The 20,441-nt window shown below is 34.3% G+C and overlaps 1 protein-coding gene across 1 annotated transcript; it reads right to left on the bottom strand.

Moving 5' to 3' along the window:
• Window positions 1-15,280: 15,280 nt before the first annotated feature.
• LOC145108245 (small ribosomal subunit protein eS19x) lies at window positions 15,281-16,716 on the bottom strand. The gene is made up of 4 exons (XM_079045265.1): window positions 16,524-16,716; window positions 15,970-16,060; window positions 15,700-15,883; window positions 15,281-15,564 (listed from the first exon to the last, which is right to left on the bottom strand). The coding sequence occupies exons 1-4, from the start codon at window positions 16,617-16,619 to the stop codon at window positions 15,489-15,491; spliced, it is 447 nt and encodes a 148-aa protein (XP_078901391.1). The 5' UTR covers window positions 16,620-16,716; the 3' UTR covers window positions 15,281-15,488.
• Between the last annotated feature and the right edge of the window lie 3,725 nt (window positions 16,717-20,441).

Below are 20,441 nucleotides of genomic sequence, written 5' to 3' on the forward strand. Positions count from 1 at the left end.
ATAATGTCTAGCAAGAATGTTGAAAATGTGTAAGGATAACCACAACCTGGTTCCCCTTTTATAGACATGATCCAAGGGTAAATCGGTAAATACCTTCTGACAAAAGATATTGATAATACTGACTAATCTACTTAATAACCAATAATCATCACAAACTAACAGTTAATAAATTCTATCACTAGCAGACAAAACAAAAGTCAACTTCTTCTTAACTTCACCGCTTCTTCTAAGCAAGTCACCTTCCGATGACACCTGACTTTAGGCTTAACCCACCTTCGGTCAGCAACTTATTGTTGATCATATGCAGAGTTTCACTTTTGGGTTCAACATCCTCTCATATACACCATTATGTTGTAGTGTTTGGGGTGGAGTTAAGTGTGATACAATCTCATAATTCCTTATATGATCATAAAACTCTTGACTAAGATACTCATTATCACTTCTTACAATATAGTAAGTAATGTAAATTTGTTAAGCGGAATTAAAGAAAAACAAATCAAGTAAATATAACAGTTTGAGCACTTTGATTGACTATTGGATGAAAGGTTACAAAGAAATCTCAGTATCTGGGATACAAGAATGCAAAAGACTTTGTACCTAAACATCACGTACACACACATATTTATAGGAAAAATAAACTAAAGGTATGTGTTAACCAGTCAAATAAGCACGCTTAGGACTAGACCACATAAAATTCTAACAAACAGTTGACACTAACATACATAATCATTTAGGAGCATAATAGTAGTGATAAACATCATTTCGGAAAAATAATATTTGGAATACAAAACATCTATTACAAATACAAGATACCTAATATATATATATATATATATATATATATATATATATATATATATATATATATATATATATATATATATATATATATATATATATGTATGTATGTATGGAAGCTTAAGACTTGTCGTAACAATACAGAACTCAATATGCTCCCCTTTTGTGACTAAATCTTATGTAATCTTATCATCATCATAAAACACAGATTAACCACCTCTAAAATAACTCTCCTAACAACCAACCACCATTGTAAGATCCTCTCGACTTCCTTCGTATCTTTTTCGGAATTCTCAGTTGGTAAATGAAACCTACATAGAATTCCTTCTAACATTAAGTAAGAAACATTTCTTTGTAATAAATCCAAAATGCTTTCTTTTCAAAAGCCTACTTTGTTGATTTCGCATTCTATATAGCACACCCCAAAATGGACTTTGAACAATTTGTCCATCCTTATACTTTTTAGGTTCATCTAACTTCATAAAAGGACCTTCAAGATTGAATTTTTATCTTTTTGCAACTTCAGTATCAGCTCTTCCAATCTCGTTGTAGTAAGCAACCAAAAATCTTTGAAGGTGAAGAAGAGGAACTTGATATGCAGATAAGGTTCCTGTTTTCAAAATCCTGTAAATAATAACCAAATCATGTAAAATCGCAGTTAATAAGAAATACTTTCCACCACCATCCCTTAATACGTTAAAGTCATGATTTTTTGGTTTATCTTTAAATGCCACACATCTTCTTGTGGTTTTCTATTCATGGTGTAAAACCATATCAAAAAAAACTATTTCATTCTTGTATAGTAAAACTCTCAATTGACTTACTTAATAAGATCTTGGAAGTAAATGCCTTTGGTGTGATAGGCAAATCCAGCTGATTTGTCTCAACATTGTCTGTGGAATAATTACACTTTGGAAGTCTTGTAAACATATCTTCACTTCCAAATGCAATATGAAGAATAGTTGCTTTATTCCAAATCTTGTTTGCAAACCTCAAATATACATCCACCTAACTTTGATTTCTTCGGACACACATGCCTCATGAATTCAAATCTTTCTTGTTATTGTTTATTTCTCAATTCCTTTGACGAAGGAGTATCAACAACTTTTTTTCCTTTAATTCTTATCTCATGACACTGTTATGTTGTTGTGGTTTTTGCTTGTGTAGGATTAGAAAAATCAAAACAAGATCCAATGCTTATTCGCTTATTCATCAAATTTGAAATATCTTATATAATTGTTGTTGATGGAAAACTCTGTGGATCATAAGTGGCTTGATGAGCTTGAAATGGCATTCTCACTCCCGGAAAGGAGGTAAATAAGTAGAACTTGATGCATGAATTCTGAATGGTAAAGTTTACGGAGGCCTTTGAGGAGCTTGAAATAGCATTCTCACTCCTATAGATCTAAATCCACCCCCCCCCCCCCCCCCAAATTGCGAAAGACTAGCATGTCCTTAAGCACATCTAATCGAGAGTCTTTCAAGGATCTTAGCTAAAACCGACCTCAACTTTTTTAAGCACCCCTTAAGAAAAATCTTGAATAAGTTTAACATTATCCATAGTTTACACCAAAAAACCAATATTTGTATTGACCTTAGTAAATGCTTTATCAATAGATTCTTATTATAGTGTGGACTTTGATTTTGCAACTTCTTTTACCAAGGAATCTAATCTCTCTCCCAACATATTTTGAATTGCTTCCAAATCCGCAACCTTCTTGTTCACACACTCAGTCAAAAAAGGAAACTTTTTCTGAAGATTGAACAAATTTCTGTTAATGTTTTTCTAATGGTCTTCAATTCCTATGCTTAGTTAAAAACTCTCGTACATAATTCTTCAATAACTGAACTATCAGTTTTGTACTAGCTTTTGAGATGAAACATCAGAAAATTAAACCAAGAATTTCAATTTGCGATTGAGAGTACGAAACTCCCTTTTAGACATTAAGGCATCATCATCACATGCATCAACATCACCATCTTCAAATTAAACATGATCCATCTAAAACATATCTTCTCCAACATCATCACCTATCTCCGCTTCTTCGTCAACATGCGGTTCCACAACTTGAGTTGATTATGAAGTTGTATTCTTCGGAGGAACATGTGCGGTTAATCTTCTACTATATTATAAATTATATTAGTCTTATCTTGAATTTTAAGAGGTATAAGTTACAAAGCGTTTTGTACATATCAATTATGCATAAATAATTCATTAATACTTGCCAAAAGCTTGAAGATTTTAGTTAATGAAAGTAATTAAGAAATTCAATTTGGAGCAAAATAAAAATTTTAAAATATTAAATTCATGTATATAAATTAATTTATATTTCTTAAACTAAATATCAATAATAACTAATTTGCATCAATAGTATAAACATGCAATATAAACATAAGATATAAACGTAAATATTTTATTTAAAAGTGGTAATTTTTTATTACATAATAATTAGTAATAAAATCTAATAATTATTTCCCGGTAAGAAACTATTCGGCAAAAATGCTATTTATCGTCGCCACTTTGCGCGGGCACACATCTAGTATATGCAAATTCATGAAAGGTGAAGAAAGTGGTTATTTAAAATTTCAACATTTATAGGAGATTGGGATCAATGAGGAGTGTTTGGAGTTGTATTAGGTGGTTTGATAGTTTTAATGGTAGGTGTGATGATTGGAATTTAAATGGTGGAAGGAGGAGTAGTGGTGGAAGTAGTTACATGTTCTGTAGCGGATGGATTAGTGGTATATTGAGGAGAATGAAGAATTGTTGTATCTTTAACATGTTCATTTTCTGACTCTGCCTCATCCTTAATGGAAATCTTCATAGATTTAGGCTTCCTAGCCTTCTTTGAGGTTTCACATTTGGGTTTCTTAGGCTTAGCGGGTGCCTTTCTCTTTCCTTGCTTGGTTTCCTTTGGACCTTGTACTTTTTCTGGAGATTGACATTCTGGATAGGGAAAAAAATAAAGTAGATGTGTAATCCTTTAATAACTTTAATTACGTGGGACCACGTTTGAGCATTATTTATGGAATTTGCCCACTATACAGAAATATTGATTGTTCAGGAATAGTTGTGTGTAATTGTATAGAGCTAAATGGAATGGATTCTTTAGTAGGAATATACACAATTTTAGAAGATAAGTAAACTGGAAATAAAATGCATGACCACTGGCGATGAGAGGTGATCTCATTTCCCCTCCTGTGAACATTATCAACAAACTCGTGTCACAATACTGAAGCATAATCCAATAAAACATCTTTGTAGACATTGAATAAGACTTCATAAAAATTTTGATTATCATAATCAAGACCAATAACCTTGGTTGTAAGACACCATAGAATAACGCTAAAGAACAAAGACCAGACATCGGACAATTTACTCTTCCTAAATGAAGACAACCTAACCAAATAAGGTGTTTGATGTGACAAGTCTAGTCAACATGTCACATCATCAAAGCAATTCCATTAGCATGATACATCATCACAAACTATCACATAGATTTTTTGTGACCTACAAAGCTGCTAAAATGGAAAAAAAAAATGAAAAATCTTACAAAAAATAATGGCTTTTAAATAACAAAAAACAATTTATTACTAATTTAGAATGAGACTATAAAATTAATTCTTTTATGATAATAACCTAAAGTATATACATATATTTATTGCATATTTCAAGATTGTTATATATTATTTTAAAAATGGTTAATTGCATAAAAGACACTAAGTTTACACAAAATTTTGATTTTGAAACTATACTTTTTAATTAATACACTAATTTTTTTTAAAAGTGTAATTTTGACACTATATTTTCCAGTTTGTTTCAAACTTTCAATGTTAACCATTTGACCGGTCAACCCAGTTGTCAACTAACGTGACATTGTGACGTGTAGGTCTTTTACGACGTGGCGCTGACATGGGATGATGATGTGGCATTTTTTGGTGACACGACTTTCTGAATAGCAAAACTGGAAAATTAAATAAAATATAGTGAATTAATTGAAAAAGAAGCACAGTGTCAAAGTCGAACATTTTAAAAATGTAGTGTCTTTTGTGCAAATTGTCTTTATTATAACATAATAATTAAGACTTGTTTGAGGATTGGAGACCCTTTGTGGGAAATGTTTTGGAGCAAAACAACATAACAAAATTTGTGTCTACACATGTAGTGTCATAATTAGTTTGCATTGCAATCTCCATCATTCTTGATGCTAATGTGGGATGCCCTAAAATTAGCGGACAAAATGAATTTAGTGCATTATATGTCGTGTGTCAATCCATTAAAATCTAAGGAACTCAATGCATTGTAGATGCCCTAAACTTAGTGGACAAAATGAAAGATTATATGGAAAGAGTGTTGCTTCGAGCTGTGAATTTTATAACAAGTCGGATATTAAGACAAGAAGTTCTAGTGACCAACATTTGAGGCTAAAAAATCTAAGCATTAGTTGCTATCATAAATCTGCAACGAACGAATAATCTGAAATTTTTATTTTAAAAAAAATGCGATTACGAAACCCTGACAACCGATGGACAACAAACTAAAAGAACCCGTTTATGCTTACAAGTACGTCCATGGAGAAAGTCATTCTAACATTCTTAGACAACATTCAAAATTTGAAATATAACACCACAAAAATCAAATATAACCATTTTGACAAATTAAATGTCCTATTAACACCAACACAGCCCATCTTTAACTTGAAGATCAAATACCAATAAAGAGGGACATGGAAACATAAAAATAGGTGAAGAGCTCATGAGCAATGGTATAGTCAGATTCCGTGATTAGAGTAAGCTTACTAGAGGTTTGACAATTGCACTGGAAAACATATATGAAATAAGGTAGATAGAGTATTTACATACTTCATGCGAGACCAAAAGATCGTAGTTTGTCGAGGAAAATCCAGGAGATGGAGATTAAAAAGCAAATTAATAGTAATGACATTATGACATTGCATATGTAGACATTAATTTTGTTATGTTGTCTTGCTCCAAAATTTTGTCCACAAAAAGTTTTCAACCTTCCAACAAGTCCGGATTATTATATTTAATAAAGGCAAATTACACAAATGACACTAAGTTTTTAGAAAAGTTCGGTTTTGACATTATGTTTCTTTTTTAATTAACTACATTTTATTTTATTTTTCTTTTGACACCTAGGAAGTGATGTCACCAAAAAAATATCACATCATCATCCAATGTCAGCATCATGTCATCAAAGACCAATACATTATCATATCACATCAGTTGGCAACTCGGTTAACCGATCAAATTGTCAACATTGAAACCAATTGAAAAATATAGTGTCAAAATTATTATTTTTTAAAAACATAGTGTCTTAATTATAATAAAAAAATAAACTATCAAAATCAAATTTTTATATAAACTTTTATTTTATGTATTTTACCCTTTTTAAAAATACAGCCCACCAACAAATTTATTACAAGAATTGCAGCTTGTAGTTGTTGAAAGAGTAACATTAAATGACTTTCAAAATTCAAAATCAATCATGTTGGCACTTTACAATAACTTTAAAAAGCATGTTGTCGGTGCCATAAACTACATGATTTGCAAAATGACGACATGAACTCGTTGCTATATCGTCGTCCACATCATCTACCAAACATATAAACATACTATGCAATATAGGCAATAGCTGTAATTATTGATAACTTGAAGAGCGTCTAATATTATTGCTAACTTGAAGGGGTTTTCAGTATCATACCACGATATGTCCTATAGGGGTTTGCTAACAAAAACCATAGCCTAACCAAAAACCAATGTTTTAAAAACCGATTCAAACCGGTCCGTTGAAACGGTTGTATTGGGAAGTAGGGACGGGCGCCGAACAACGACCAGTTTTATGTTAAAGTTAATTCAGATTTTAGTTTAATGCACGTTGTTTTCTTTTGATGTTTGAATAAATCAAAGTCTCGGTGAGTGTATTCCTGGTCTTTGGCATGTAGTCAAGTTAGTTCCTTATTTTTAGCCAAGTTTTTTAGTATAAGTAGAAAGGCAAGTGTACCATGAAAGTCCCCACTTTGTTTTACAATTCAGTGAATAAAAACAGTTGCACTTTGCCCCAGACTGCTATTATGTTCCCTTACTAGCCTTCTCTATCTTTGTTCACTGTGCAGTTCTTCATTAAAGCTGTTTTTCCCTGTTTTACCCTTCCTGTGTGTCCCTTGCTCATCTCACTATCTTGTCCCCTGTTACTTGTTTTGAAGAAGACCTTATTGCCCCTGCAAAAGACCAACATTTGGTATCATAGCAAAGCCTGGTTATTGCATGCCAAAATATCAATCTTGTGAAGAGATGTCAGGAAGCAATGGAAATGGGGAGAAGGAAGGTCCAATCACTTTTCACTACCCGATGCTGTCAAGAAGCAACTACTCTGCATGGGCTATAAAGATGAGAGTCTTCATGCAAGCCCAAGGAGTCTGGGAAGCAGTGGAACCCAGAATAGCCAACACAGTTATGGAGGTTAAGAAAGATAAGCTAGCATTGGCTGCTATTTACCAAGGGATACCCGAGGACCTGTTGTTGTCCTTGTCCGAGAAAAAGACAGCTAAGGAAGCATGGGATGCTTTGAAGGTGATGTTCCTTGGAGCGGATCGGGTCAAGACAGCAAGGATTCAAACATTGAAGGCTGAGTTTGAATCCTTAAACATGAAGGAATCGGAAGGAGTCGATGAGTTTTCTGCCAAGATAAGCAACATAGTGAGTTCATTGCGTGCATTAGGGGACACAGTGAATGAGTCCTATGTAGTGAAGAAAATGCTTAGGGAAGTACCCACTAAATTTCTCCAAATTGCTTCAACACTTGAACAATTTGGGGACCTGGAAACGATGACAACTGAAGAGGTTATTGGAAGGCTAAAGCCTCATGAAGAAAGGTTGAAAGGGCATGGTGAAAGTGAAGAAAGAAAGCTTCTCTTAACCCACCAAGAGTGGACTGAGAGAAACAAGAAGAAAGGAGAAGGTAGTTCAAAGACAGCACCAAAAGGCAACCGTGGTGGGTCATCACGAGGAAGAGGAAGGGGTCGTGGCAGAGGTGGTCCTAGTGGGGGTCGAGGTGGTCGTGGCAGGGGTGGTTCAAACCAACAGAAAGAAAGAAGCCAAAGTCAAGATAAAAGTGAAATACAATGCTATAATTGTCAAGAGTTCGGGCACTACGCAGCTGAGTGCAAGAACCCAAGGAAAGAAAGAAATCATGAAAGCAATTTGATCCAGGAAGATGATGAACCAGCCCTGTTATTGTCGTCCTTTGAGGCTAAAGAAGAGACAGGGGAAGTTTTTTTGAATGAAGAGAAGGTCAACCCGAAGCTGAGATCGAAGGGTGATGTTGTGAGTGACTCAAACATGTGGTATCTGGACACAGGGGCCAGTAACCACATGACTGGAGAGAGAAGCAAATTCCAAGAACTAGACACCACGATCCAGGGGTCTGTAAAGTTTGGCAACAACTCAAAAGTCAGAATTGAAGGAAGGGGTATGATTAGCTTCCAATGCAAAAATGGTGAGCAAAGGAGATTAAGAGAGGTATACTACATACCTGAGTTGTGTAGCAATATTATAAGCCTTGGCCAACTCTCAGAAGGTGGAGATGAGATTAGAATCAAGGAGAACTTCTTCAGAATATATGACTCCAGGATGAGACTACTCATGAAAGTTCAGAGATCACAAAACAGGCTTTACAAAATCGAGCTCAAAGAGGTCACTCCAAGATGCTTTGTTGCTGAAATAAGTGACCCAACCTGGTTATGGCACACAAGGTTAGGTCACGTGAATTTCACTGCCTTGAAGTTGATGTCACATAAAGGAATCATAGAAGGAGTACCTAAGATGGTTATACCATCCCATCCATGTGAAGACTGCCTGGGTGGAAAACAATCAAGAAACCCCTACCCATCGTGTACAAGTTTCAGGGCCAAGAAGAAGCTCGAGTTGATTCACGGAGACCTGTGTGGTCCAGTTTCACCCCCCACACCAGCAGGTAACAAGTATTTCATGCTCCTGGTCGATGACTACAGTAGGGTAATGTGGGTACACCTGCTAAAAACAAAGGATGAAGCTCTTCAATCGTTCAAGAATTTTAGAGCTAAAGTAGAGAATGAAACCGGCGAGAAGATCAAAATTTTAAGAACAGATAGGGGCGGTGAATTTCTGTCAAATCAATTCACCACCTATTGTGATGAAACGGGACTCGACCGACAATTCACCTCACCATACTCCCCACAGCAGAACGGGGTGGTGGAGAGGCGTAATCGCACAGTAATTGAGATGGTGAGAAGTAATTTAACGATGATGAAGGTCCCACACACGCTATGGGGAGAAGCTGTGAGCCACGCCATTTATGTACTGAACAGAATAAGCACGAAAGCCCTAAATGATTCCACACCCTACGAGATGTGGACCGGTTGAAAGCCTCATGTGGGTCACTTGAGAGTGTTCGGATGTCTCGTGCACATGATGATTCCCAAGAATCAACTGAAAAAGTTAGATAAAAGAAGCAGGCGTGTCGTACATTTGGGAATCGAAAAAGGAACAAAAGCTTACAGGTTGTTGGATCCGAATACTGGGTTGATACATGTAAGTAGAAATGTCGTGTTTGAAGAGGGCCAGACATGGGCATGGGATAGAACGACAAAGATACAAGGAACGCCAGGCATGAGCTTTACCATTGAAGGGTTCGATTTTGACGTTGAAAACTACATCGGAGACCAAAGTGACGGTGAAGAGATTGGGTCCATTCCAGTCACGCCTGATGGACTAAATAATGCCCATACTCCTACCAATATGGATTGGACTGATAGTGAATAATGCCCAGCTACCAATTGGACCCTCAAACAAGCCCACACGGTGATACCTTATTTCCGACGAGCCCACCATCTACACCAAATGCGCCGATCTCATCAAACTCATCCAGTACAGCCTCAAGTTCCATTGGTGGCGGTGCTCCAAAACGTTACCGCCTTCTCACCGACTTATATAAGAATACCGACGAAGTCCAATTGCCACCTGAAGAACTATTGTTAATGTGCAGCGATGATGAACCTGGAAGCTACAGTGAAGCAAGTCGAAAAAGGGAATGGGTACTGGCTATGAACGATGAAATAGCCTCAATTGAGAAGAACAAAACTTGGAACCTAGTCGAACTGCCAAAAGGGAGGAAGCCAATTGGGCTAAAGTGGGTCTTTAAGGTGAAGCGGGATCCAACTGGAAAGATTGTGAAGCACAAAGCAAGAATTGTGGCAAAGGGTTACGTTCAGAAACAGGGCATCGATTATGAAGAGGTTTTTGCTCCGGTGGCGAGAATCGAAACAGTTCGAGTCATTCTGTCTCTTGCAGGCTCGAATGGGTGGCGTGTGCATCACCTGGACGTGAAGTCGGCGTTCTTGAATGGGCATCTAAATGAAGAGGTATATGTTTCACAACCCCAAGGTTTCGAGAAGAAGGATGAACCTGGAAAAGTGTATAAACTCACTAAAGCCCTGTATGGCTTAAAACAAGCTCCCAGAGCTTGGAATTCATGTCTAGACAAATATCTGAAGAATTTGGGTTTCAAAAGATGTGCCCAGGAGTACTCTGTGTATACAAGAACAAAGAGTGGAAGCAGTCTGATTATTGGAGTGTATGTATATGATCTACTTGTGACAGGTAGCAATCCAGAAAACATAAAGGCGTTCAAGAAGGAGATGAAGGCCAGATTTGAAATGAGTGATCTTGGTCTACTGTCATACTACCTGGGAATTGAAGTAAACCAACAAGACAAAGGAATCACATTAAAGCAGGAAGGTTATGCCAAGAGCATTCAGGTCAAAACTCGCATGTTAGACTGCAATCCCACCAAAAATCCAATGGAGCATAAACTCTCTTTGACCAAGGATGGAGATGAGGAGTTGGTAAATCCAACTGAGTACAGAAGCATTGTTGGCTGCCTAAGGTATCTCACTCACACTAGACCTGATATAACCTTTGATGTTGGTGTAGTTAGTCGATTTATGGAAAAGCCCACCATAAAACACCTCCAAGCTGTAAAAGGAATCATGAGATATGTAAAAGGAACCTTAAGCCATGGTTTAGTCTATTCTAAAGGAGGAGAAAAGGTCAATATTTAAGGCTATACTGATAGTGACTTGGCCAAGGATGTAAATGACAGAAGAAGCACAGGGGGAATGGCGTTTTATGTAAATGGAAACTTGGTCACATGGGCATCTCAAAAGCAAAGGGTAGTTGCACTTTCATCTTGTGAAGCTGATTTTATTGTTGCCACTATGGCAGCTTGTCAGGGCATATGGCTAAGGAGACTTCTTGCAGAAATCACAGGTCAAAAAGTACCACCTGTGACATTGTTTGTGGACAACAAATCAGCACTTGACCTGATGAAAAACCATGTATTTCATGGCCGGAGCAAACATATAGACATCAAGTATCACTTTATCAGGGAGTGTGTTGAAAATGGAGAGATCATTGTAACTCATGTGTGTGGGAAAAGCCAGAAAGCAGACATTCTCACAAAGTCCCTAGCAAGAGTGAAGCATGAAGAGATGAAGGACTTGATTGGAGTGAAGAAATTAAGGGGGAAAATGTTAAAGTTAATTCAGATTTTAGTTTAATGCACGTTGTTTTCTTTTTATGTTTGAATAAATCAAAGTCTCAGTGAGTGTATTCCTGGTCTTTGGCATATAGTCAAGTTAGTTCCTTATTTTTAGCCAAGTTTTTAGTATAAGTAGAAAGGCAAGTGTACGATGAAAGTATCCCCGCTTTGTTTTACAATTCAGTGAATAAAAACAGTTGCACTTTGCCCCAGACTGCTATTTTGTTCCCTTACTAGCCTTCTCTATCTTTGTTCATTGTGCAGTTCTTCATTAAAGTTGTTTTTCCCTGTTTTACCCTTCCTGTGTTTGTCCCCTGCTCATCTCACTATCCTGTCCCCTGTTACTTATTTTGAAGAAGACCTTATTGCCTCTGCAAAAGACCAACATTTTATGCCAACTTCTAGACCGAATCGAACCGGACTATTTTTTCAAAAACCGGATTAAACATGTGTGATGGAACCGATCAAACCGTTTGAACCGGTTTATTGGATTTGGAAAGTTGGATTCAACTTAGTCAATTAAAAAAACAGCATAATTTCAAAACAAATTAAACCGGCGGCCAAACCGGTAGGATGAACAAAACAAACAAAAACAAATGTTTGTATATATGTTTGGAGCGTTAGTTGAAAATATAGTTTATAACTTATAAGTTACCTTATCAATAAGTTATCTCAAATCAGTTTTTCTAAAAACTACCTTATAAACTAGGGATGAGCGTACACATGTAGGGGTGTAATTGATTCAAGCTATTCGTAAGCGTACACAAGTAGGGATGAGTGTACCCGCCCTAATTACCTGGAACCAGAACCGAAACCGTTGGTTCCTAAAATGTTGGAACCGGAACCGGAACTGGCAGGTAGCAATTCCAATACATGTTCTTGGCTCGTTAAATTTGTAAAAATTTTAAAACTTATAATAACACATCTACTGTAAACTTACAAGAAGTCATTGATAACATTAATATGTAATTCGCTACGTATTAAAATGAGGATTAGAAAATATAAGTAACTTCAATAAGATGGTGAAAAAAATGTGTGTATGTTTCTTAAAACTTTTAAAGGTTCGAAACAAATTATTTAGAATTATAGAATTTTAAATGATGTTATTATATATATATATATATATATATATATATATATATATATATATATATATATATATATTATATGGGATAATGTCATAAAAAACCTTAAGTTTGGCAGAAAATGTCGGTTTTACCCTTCGGCAGATTTTTTGTTCGTTTATACCGCAAACTTGTCATTTTTTTGCCGGTTTTGCCCTTTTTACCTGCAATAGCAGGTTTCCAGGTTACTATGAAATATTTTTTGCGAAAAAGCCCTTAAGTTTACAAATATTTTGCAAAAAAACCCTTAAGATTATAAACATATAAAATATAAATATATATTCAAAATTTGATAAAACTAAATAGTTTTTTTAAAAATTAAATGTCAAAAGTTTATATCAAACTAATATAAGTTTTATTGAACTTATATTATGAAACCAAAATTTAAACATATTTTTAGCTTTACATAGGGTAAATTTTATATTGGTTTGATATAAAACTTTTATATTTAATTTTTAAAAAAGTTACATAGTTTTATTAAAATTTGAATATATTTCTTAATTAATACTTCAACTTTTCAAAGCAAAATTAAAAACGTCTGATAGTTAATAATTAATTATGCTAAAATAGTTAAACATATGAATAATATGACATCAATTACATTCAATTAATTTTTTTAAAAGGAAAAAAAATATTTTATATGTTTAAAAGGTTTGTATTTCAGAAATAATAATGTATCATATTTTTTATATGTTAAAATACATAATAATATTATCATATATTTTTTTATAAAAATATTATAAACATTTTAAACATAAAAAAAAACATAAACATTTTAAACATATAAAATATAAATATATTTGTCTAATTTATTATATAAATATATTTATTTTTATAAAAAATATGATAGTTTATTATTTCTAAAATACAAACATTTTAAACATATAAAATATTTTTATTTTTCTTTTAAAAAAATTAATTGAATGTAACTAACGTCATATTATTCATATGTTTAACTGTTTTAGCATAGTTAATTATTAGCTAACAGACGTTTTTTAATGTTTCTTTGAAAAGTTTAAGTATTAATTAATAAATATATTCAAATTTTGATAAAACTAGGTAACTTTTTTTAAATTTTAAATATAAAAACTTTATATCGAACCAATATAAAATTTACCGTACGTAAAGCTAAAAATATGTTTCAGTAGAAAACTATTTAGTTTATCAAATTTTGAATATATATTTATAATTTATATGTTTATAATCTTTAAGGGTTTTTTTGCAAAATATTTGTAAACTTAAGGGTTTTTTCGCAAAAAAATAATTCATAGTAACCTGGAAACCTGCTATTGCAGGTAAAAAGGGCAAAACCGACAAAAAAATGACAAGTTTGCGGTATAAACGAACAAAAAATCTGCCGAATGGTAAAACCGACATTTTCTGCCAAACTTAAGCCTTTTTATGACATTATATATATATATATATATATATATATATATATATATATATATATATATATATATATATATATATATATATATATATATATACTCCCTCTGTCCCATATTAATAGTCCATATTTCCTTTTTGGTTTGTCCCAAAATAATAATTTACTTCTAAAAATAAATAAAATTTTAACAAAATACCCCTCAATTGATTACTTAACTACCATAGAATTAAAAATAACTACAATAGAATTAAATGCAACAAATGGATAAAACTGTCATTTCATTTAATAAAGTTAGTGGTATTTAATGTTTTCTTAATCTGTGTCTTTTTTGTCTGTGGACTATAATTTTGGGACGGAAGGAATATATATATATATATATATATATATATATATATATATATATATATATATATATATATATATATATATATATATGTTCCCGCGGGTAGCAGTTCGGTGAAAATAAAAACTAAAACCGGAACCGCTTACGACAGATTCGATTCTGGAACCGACGGTTCTGGTTCCAAAAACGAACACCTAGTTTCGATTCTCATCCTATATTATAAACTATTTTTATAGTCTTATTAACCATTAAATTACAATAATTAAATAATTAACCAATGTTTTAAAAAGTTGTTTGAACCGGTCGGTCGAACCGGTTAGACCGGGAACCGGAGAATGGAACGATTCAACTAAGCCCGATTTTATGTTTATTTCTGAACCGGAATAAACCAGCCGGTTTTTTACAAAATTTGGTTGAACCGGTTAAATTAAATAAAATCACAGAACAAATTTTAGTTTTTTTTACATCTATTTAGATTACTTTATATAAAAACACATGATAAATATTTTAAAGTTTTTTAGTGTGTTTGTATCCATCTAAAAGTATATTTTTTATGTATTTTATTTTATTTTTGATGTATGTGCATTTATGTGCAACTTACGGTTATGTGTTTGTAATGCATTAGGATTGATTTTCAATATATGTTTTTATGTATTTTTAATGTTTAAACTTGTAAATGTCTATATATGTAGAAAAAGTCTTTAAAAACCAACAATTTAAATGAGAGTGGCTTTACATAACATTTTAAAAAGATCAAGATAAGTTAGTTAAATTTTCAAAAAAAACATTATTCGAAGATGTCAGCCACTGGAAAAGATATTTAATTCGTACTTAAAGATTGTGTAAAGATGATGATACTTGCAAAAAATTGAGAACATGGCATAGGCTTGTAATTAGAAATGTTACTTTATAATTTATATTAGCCACCTGGATTATAACAATTGCAGAAAACATGCTTTATTCCCAACTATGGAAATAAAACTTAAAAAATACAACGGCTTGGTGATAACCATGACACAAGAACATAATCTTAATACATGAAATTGGATTTCAAGATAAAGGGCAAAATGTCAAAAAGTGAAGACAAACTTTAAAACTAACCAGCAAAAATAACACATAAAATGATGTCTGATGGGAGCATAACAGAAAATAGATTTACCAGTAAACTAAATCAGGGAAAAGATAGATAAAACTGAAATCTTGTATTCTGATGTATCCATTTCAAGCTCTCTTTCAAGGAGTAACCACAACTACTCTTCCTGCAACTTGATCAAGATCTCTTCTTCCATTCGATGTAATCTTCCTCCCACTGATAGGAAGCAATCACAATAGTTTAAATACAAAGAAAGAATGGTTTGTGTAATTTGATTCGTTTCAAATAGAAACATAACCAAAACATTTCAAATGAAAACAATGGTGAGAACTAAGAGCTAGGACCACTTACCCCTTAGCATCAATATCAACAATGTTCATTGTCTGCAACTGCTGAAGAATGTGGCGAGCAACACCACCACTGCTCTTGCAGAAGTGAGGTGGGGCACTTCCGTTCCTCTTGCGTCCACCATAGATTCTCTGGAAAGCACCAACACCAAGACCTCCCCTCAAGTAAATCTTTCTTGCCATTGATGCTGATATTTTGAATCGTTTCAAAGATGCAAAAGTTAGTTTTGGATCATCAATAAAGCAAGTTTGTAAGTATGGAAACCTAGCTTACCAGCTCTGATGTAGTACCAATCAGGATCATAAGGTGCAAGCTCCTTGAATGTAGCAGTCTTCACGATATCAGTCCAATGTGGAAGCTCCATCTATCATCAAATAGAAGAACAAAAAATGATTAAGCATAAACTGCATATACATTCCCTATGATATATCTAGGGGCAATGATGTGATAATTTTTAACAAATCTATACATATTTCAGTCAATCAAACGAAGAGTAAACAAAACATAAGTACTAGCAAATTAACCTAGAATGACAGAAACATTTGATTGCTATATTTCTTTTGCACAGAGACGCATATCGACATCTAAGATAGACTAATCAAAAGGCGAAAGAGCAATTGCATATGAATTTACGCAGACCGAAACTATGCACGATGATATAATAAGAGTAGTGTTCGGAAGTAGATCATTCGCGAAATGTAAAACGAGTCATGTCCATCAAACAACACAGGAAAAAACAATAATCAGGCGATATGATACCTAATACATCAGATGCATCAGACTAAGATCTTCGATGAATTATTAGAAAAAAGAGAGCAGGGATTAACCTTGCCGGAGCGCTTGAGATGAGCGGCGTACGCCTTGACAAACTCATGAGGTGAAACATCTTTCACCGTTCTTGCAGTCGCAGTCGCCGTCTCCATGTCTCGGGCTGTGCTTTTGGTGCTACGGCGGCGGCCAAGATATCTGCCGAGGGTTTTGTATGTGTTTAGTGTGTGCGCGTGTAAAGAAGAGTTCCAACATCCATGTTAGGGTTTAATAGCATTGGTGACTAGAGAGTTCTGTGCAGGCCGAGTTAGTAAATGGGCTTTAAAGCCAACGTTTATCCATTTTTTCTTTTTCAATAGGCCCATTAAGCTGAACTAAAAAGGTGAGAATAAGGGGCTTTTTTTTTCTTGGAGATCTGCATGCTCATTTTGCAACGACAAAATTGCAAAAATGGTCCTTATGGTTGGCAAATTTATGTGCTTTTGGTCCAAAACGAAATGTTTGTGCACCACTAGTCCAATTTTAGATACATTGTGTGGTTTTAGTCCCTATGATTGTATTTTCTTGTGTTTTTGGTCCACATCCCACCTAAAATGACTAATATGCCCCTTAAATAATTATATTTTAATTTCTTTTATTTATTTTCTTATTCTTATAATAAAATGAAAAATAAAAATAAAATAAACCTCTCTCTCTCTCTCTCTCTCTCTCTCTCTCTCTCTCTCTCTCTCTCTCTCTCTCTCTCTCTCTCTCTCTCTCTCTCTCCGTATGATCCTCCAGATCAAAAAGAAACCCAACTCGTTCTTGAAGGCGTTCTCTACCAGATCCATTGCGGGCTTCATCGTCCCATGCTTCTCCTTCGCACCACCAATAACCACCCTTCACATATGTTTCTTCGACGACCATCGTGCCACCATTACACTGAACACCTGTAACAAAAACCCCAAATCTCCACAGTTTTTTATTCTAAAGAAGAAGGAGACGAACATGAAGGGTCGGGGTTTGGAAATTATCTCAAAATCTGAAGACGAAGAAGGTGATCAGAGAGGTTGGGTTTTTTCTTGCCCTGTATTGCCTTGGTTCACCCCACGTCTCCAGTTTTTCACAATTGATCGACACCTACCTCCCATTTATTTTTCTTTGTTCTAAATAGAGATGACATGTCAACAATAATATGAGAACAGAGGTGCCTTTCTTCTGATGATTTGGCGAGACTAAGATGATTAAGGACAGTGAAAGTTGTGGCTAGGCTGATGACGTTTAACAATGATGGTAATGGGTGGTTATTGTCGTGTGATCAAGAAAGGGGTGGAGGAGTGTTTATGGTGGTGATTGGTGGCTAATTTGGGAGGCTGATGGATACGCCGCCACCATCGACCTCATATGTTCCCTTCAATCCACCTTCTGCCACATTGACTATTCGACAACAAAATCAACATCAAGCCACATTCAAGACATACAACGATTTTATGGTTCAAGACCGCCACCGGAGAAGATGGATATGTGGTTCAACATTCACCTTCTTCTTTAAATCCATCGATTTTCCGATTTTTCGGGTCTTTGTGGATGGTGAAAAGTTAGCAGAGCTCGACGAAGCTTTTGGTTTGATTTTTCCGGCAAGATTTGGGAGGGAGAGGCATATAGTTGGGTTTTCTAGAAAAAAAATATGATGACCGGTGGTTTGGTGGTTGGTGGTGAAAGCTTATCAGGTTAAGGAAGGAGAGGTGGGGTGGGGGAGATGGAGGTGGTTGGCGGCGAATGATGTTGGGGAATGGAGATAGTGGCAGGAGGAGAGATAAAGAAAGATTTTGGGTGTGTTCTTAAGCGGATGGTGGAGAACAACAACGGTGGCAGGCGGATGGTGGTGGTAAATGGCGATAATGGCAGACGGATGGTGATGGTGAACGTCGTTGGTAGCAGATGGATCTTGGTGGTGAACGATGGTGGGATATGTTGGGAGTTCTTGAGAGGGTGGCATCTGGTGGGTATTCTTGAGAGAGAGAGAGAGAGAGAGAGAGAGAGAGAGAGAGAGAGAGAGAGAGAGAGAGAGAGATAGAGACTTTTTGTATCTTTAATTATTTAAAAACATTAAAAAAAAAATAGAAAATACAAATCTAAAGGGTATAATAGTCATTTTAAGTGTATAGGGACCAAAAACACTAAAAATATCCAAAATTAGACCATTGATGCACCACCAAACTTTTTTGGACCAAAACCGCAGAATTTTGCCAACCATAGGGACCATTTTTGCAATTTTGTCTTCTGCAACAATAGATCTTTCTTTAATTAGTCAGCGTTTCAAACAACAAATATATTTTTATTTGGTAAGTTTGTAGAAAATAACATCATACTAACTAACATTCTCTTTGCATGGAAAATAAATAGTTGGTAAAAACAACCAAAACAACTCTGAAGCAAAATGTGAAGTTTACGAGGTTATACTTAGTGTGTTGTCCGATGTCTATAAGTTAAAAACAAAATAAAATAAAATAATAATAATAATAATAACAACAATAATATAAAATTTTATTTTGTGCATTAAATGTCCATATTTGGTGGTTTTGTTGTGGTTTAGGTCCCTACCTCGCTAATTTTAACAGCATGACTGTTAACTTTTGGCAAATGACGGATTTACCCAGGGACTATTTCTGTAATTTTATCTTTTTACCAAACTAGAATGACGCAGTTTTTCTTTTTTTAATTTTATTGAATTCTTTTTTCAACTCTTTCTTATTACTAAACTAGAAGGACCAATTATGCAATTTTTCTTTTTCATTTTATTAAATTCTTTTAATTAATTTGTTTTTAACTTCTTTCTTTATGTATTATTTTTTATTGGATTATTATATATTAATAAATATTATTTTTAATATATTATATTTATATATTAATAAAATTACTTTATTTGATTATTAATTTTTTATAATTAATTTTTTTTGAATTTCTTCTTTATTGAATTTATTCTTTTTTATTGGATTATTATATATTAATGAATATTATTTAACATATAATATTTATCTATTAGTAAGTGTTACTTTATTGGATTATTAGTTTCATTTAATAATTTTTTTTTTAATTTTTTTATTACGTTAATTCTTTTTATTGGATTATTACTTTAAATTTATTATTTTTATTTATAATAAATATTGTTTTTTTTAATTGTTTCTATTTTCTTTTAATTGCTTTCTTTATTGTTTTAAATAAAAATACCAAAAAATCTTACCCACCCCACCTCTCTTAATTTATTTTAAATATTTGGAAGATAACATATTTTGGACAATACCACCACCATCACTCAGTCACCACCACCAGCATCACTCGGTCATCGTGTCGATTTTAGTTTTTGTATATTTACATGTATCTAAATTTGTTATACATTTCAATAAACTTATGATTTTGGTATATATAATTTCCCTGAAAATATTTTTACATGAATTACTAAATCTGAGTACTCGCTACTCGACACTCGGCCAAACGAGTACCGAATAACGAGTTTTACAACATTGTCAACACATGTAGTGGCTATGGTAGTTTTAAAACCCTCGATCTAACATCGTCGCCATAGATAGCGGTATCAGTAATCGGTCGGAGGCAAGGTGGTAGTCGATCGGTGTAGTTTTCGTCGAGAATGGCCAACTGTAGACGATGATCGACGATTTCCAGCGAGATGATACGACGACGCAAGGTGGTAGAAGGCAACAAATGGAGGAGCTGACCAGGAGTGCTTGGATCGGACCTCCTAGTGGTTGTAGTAGAATATGGTCGGCTTAGTGGCAGATATAGAAGATTTCGACGGATTGTGATGAGGTTTTCTTAGGTGGCTATTGGTGGCATTGGGTTTAACAAGTTGGTGGGGTTTCCGTCGAACAATTGATGAAGGTGATTGGCGGTTGTCCTGTCGATTTCGACGATGAGACGCGACACTTTTGTGTATTCTGACGACTTTGTGGTGGAACCAATAAAATTAAAAATAAAAT

This window comes from Lactuca virosa, chromosome 4, assembly GCF_052849685.1.
Source record: "Lactuca virosa cultivar CGN04683 chromosome 4, Lactuca_virosa_CGN04683_v6, whole genome shotgun sequence".
In the NCBI taxonomy this organism is placed as follows: Eukaryota; Viridiplantae; Streptophyta; class Magnoliopsida; order Asterales; family Asteraceae; genus Lactuca; species Lactuca virosa.